The following is a 2,674-nucleotide window of genomic DNA, read 5'->3' on the forward strand; positions in this document are numbered from 1 at the left end:
CCCGTAGGTGCCACTCAGGCCCTTAGTTATCCTGCTCCGGTCCCCAAGAGCAGGTTTGCGCGGCTGTTATAAAAATCCACTATGATAAAATAGACAAAAAAGGGGTAAAGTGCATTATGAAGAACGTGCTGGAGGGTGGGGTTTTGCTCGTTTTATTAATATTTTTGCACCCTCGCGACTAAGGTGCATTGGTGGACATGGGGGACGGGGCGGGGGGGGTTGGGGAAAACGCCAGTGAAGCCACGGGACGACGTGCCCGAGACGCGGCGTGAAAGAGTTAAACGGACCGGCGGGTGACATCACCTCATTTACATAGGAGCGCGCATATAGCTGCGCCCTGCGCACCCCGCCCGGCACTCCGCGACCGCCACTGAGCAGATCGGATTCTACTCGTTCTCGCGCCTCGTTCCGGTGAGCCACGGGGCCCCTGCCTCCTGTCCTCGGGTCGGTCCCTTTCCCACCCGGTGCTGTCATCCCTAAAGCCAAACCCCCGTGGCCCTCCCGGGAAAGGCTGCCTTGGGGGACTGGCGGATGCCAAACGCTTTCAGATGCTGGGTAACGGGGTGTCGGGAGTGGGCGATTACAAAAAAAAAAAAAACCTAGCGTTTTCCAGTGCAGCTTCGAGGGAACATTTTCCCCCCTCTCCCGCCCCCCCCCCCCCGAAGGCATTCTATTATACATTACCTTTTAGGCAGTGCTGAATCTGGAACAGAACGATCCTTTGTTCCAGCTCACACCCACCCGAGCCCGGAGCTGCAACAATTGCCATTTTTCCTCCAGCCTAGGATGGCTTCGTGGGCAGTGTGGGTCCGGGTTTATGGTGTCTGGGCAGTACTGCGAAGTGTTCATAAAGTCGCTCTTGCAGGGCAATGTGTGCCGAGGCTGCCTGGTTGCCCCTCGCTGCAGAGGAAGGAGGATTTAGGGTGTGGGGCAGCTCCGCGCGGCTGGCTGCATTGTTGCGCGCGAGTGAGGGAAGTGGGGAGGGCGGTGGTCGGAGGCGCCCGCAGCAGCTGCCGCGCCTTTGTGACCGGGAGGAAGCACCGGCCGCACGTTTCAAGGAGAGAGCACCTATAGAAAATGGGAACGCTGCACACTGGGCTTCATTTTAACAATTTTTACTCGATTTTCTCCTCCTTAAGCTTGAAATGGCTTCACTGTTCTCTAGTAGCCAGATTTTAATGTCGAAGCGCCGCAATCAACAACTCAAAGCGGTCAATTTCGTTATTCTGAATGATTCGTCCTCCTAATGTGAGAGCGATCTTCCCAGTCTGGTCCCCCGCGTTTCGAAATGTTGAAAGGGGATTCTATTTTCTGTAGAAAGAAGTATCTTTAGCCCTGAATGAAAACGGAAGGAGGCGGAGGTGGGGTTTCAGGCAGGGGATGCGAGGGGAAAAGCGCAATTCTGAGCCGGGAGAAACGAGGCTGGGTGGCTTCGCTCTCACCCTCCCTCCTTGGCTTTGTATCTGCAGCTTCCTTTGCAACCATGTCTGACAAACCCGATATGGCTGAGATTGAGAAATTCGATAAGTCGAAATTGAAGAAGACAGAAACGCAAGAGAAAAATCCACTGCCTTCAAAAGAAAGTAAGCCCCCTCCCCCCCAACCCCTTCTTGAGAAAAGGCTGGGCGGGAGTGGCGGGTGGGTAGGAGGGAGGATGGGAGGGGCAGGGGGAAGTGGGGGGGGAGGAGGGCGGGGGAGGTGCCGACAATTTCATGATGAATGTGGCCTGGAAAGGTTAATTAAAAATTGTTTTGCAGCCAACAAACACAGGGCTTCGATAATTTAATGATAGAATGTTTAATATACCATATTAATATGCATATAATTTTATCTGTTAAAATATTCTATTATATAAACATTCATGATGAAGTGCCTATTGATACTTGTAGATTTTTATGATTCGGAAAGATGTTTTAAATGAAAGTAATGTAATCTTACACTAGTCTACACTGAATCGGTCTAACCGGCCCCTTCCATCTTTTTTCTTCCCGGTCACAGCGATTGAACAGGAGAAGCAAGCAGGCGAATCGTAATGAGGCACGCACCGCCAATACGCACTGTACATTCCACAAGCATTGCCTTCTTATTTTACTTCTTTTAGCTGTTTAACTTTGTAAGATGCAAAGAGGTTGGATCAAGTTTAAAATGACTGTGCTGCCCCTTTTCACATCAGAACTACTGACAACTGAAGGCCGCACCTGCCTCTCCCATATGCCTGTCTGGCTGGCAGGGAAGGAAAAGAACTTGCATGTTGGTGAAGGCAGAAGCTGGGTGGGACGACAGTGAAATCTAGAGTAAACACCAAGCTGGTCCAAGGTGTCCTGCAGGCTGTAAAATGCAGTTTAATCAGAGTGCCATTTTTTTTTTGTTAAAATGATTTTAATTATTGGAATGCACAATTTTTTTAATAATGCAAATAAAAAGTTTTAAAACCTGGTTGGTGTGACTGGTGTCTGGAAGGAGCGGCTTATTCTTAGATGAAACCTTTGGAAAAGGGCCTTCCTGTTCTCACTGGGGAGCGATAAATGACAAACATCTGGTAATTGGGGTAAATGCTCAGAAGACAGAAATGGGTTTCACCCGGCACCTGGGTATGTGAAATATCTTCATCTATGCTAGGTAATTGGAAGGTCATTTACTTAGGCTGGTTGAATTCCTAGTATGAGTTGTATGA

General features: G+C 49.8%; 1 protein-coding gene across 1 annotated transcript; it reads left to right on the forward strand.

Annotated features, from left to right (window-relative positions):
* Positions 1–298: 298 nt before the first annotated feature.
* Positions 299–2,436, forward strand: TMSB4X (thymosin beta 4 X-linked). The gene is made up of 3 exons (XM_019746355.2): positions 299–411; positions 1,470–1,583; positions 1,999–2,436. Exons 2-3 carry the CDS (start codon positions 1,484–1,486, stop codon positions 2,031–2,033), a joined length of 135 nt encoding a protein of 44 aa, XP_019601914.1. The 5' UTR covers positions 299–411; positions 1,470–1,483; the 3' UTR covers positions 2,034–2,436.
* Positions 2,437–2,674: the final 238 nt, after the last annotated feature.

The sequence above is a fragment of the Rhinolophus sinicus genome, chromosome 18 (assembly GCF_057876585.1).
Source record: "Rhinolophus sinicus isolate RSI-liver-muscle chromosome 18, RSI-T2T, whole genome shotgun sequence".
Lineage (NCBI taxonomy): Eukaryota > Metazoa > Chordata > Mammalia > Chiroptera > Rhinolophidae > Rhinolophus > Rhinolophus sinicus.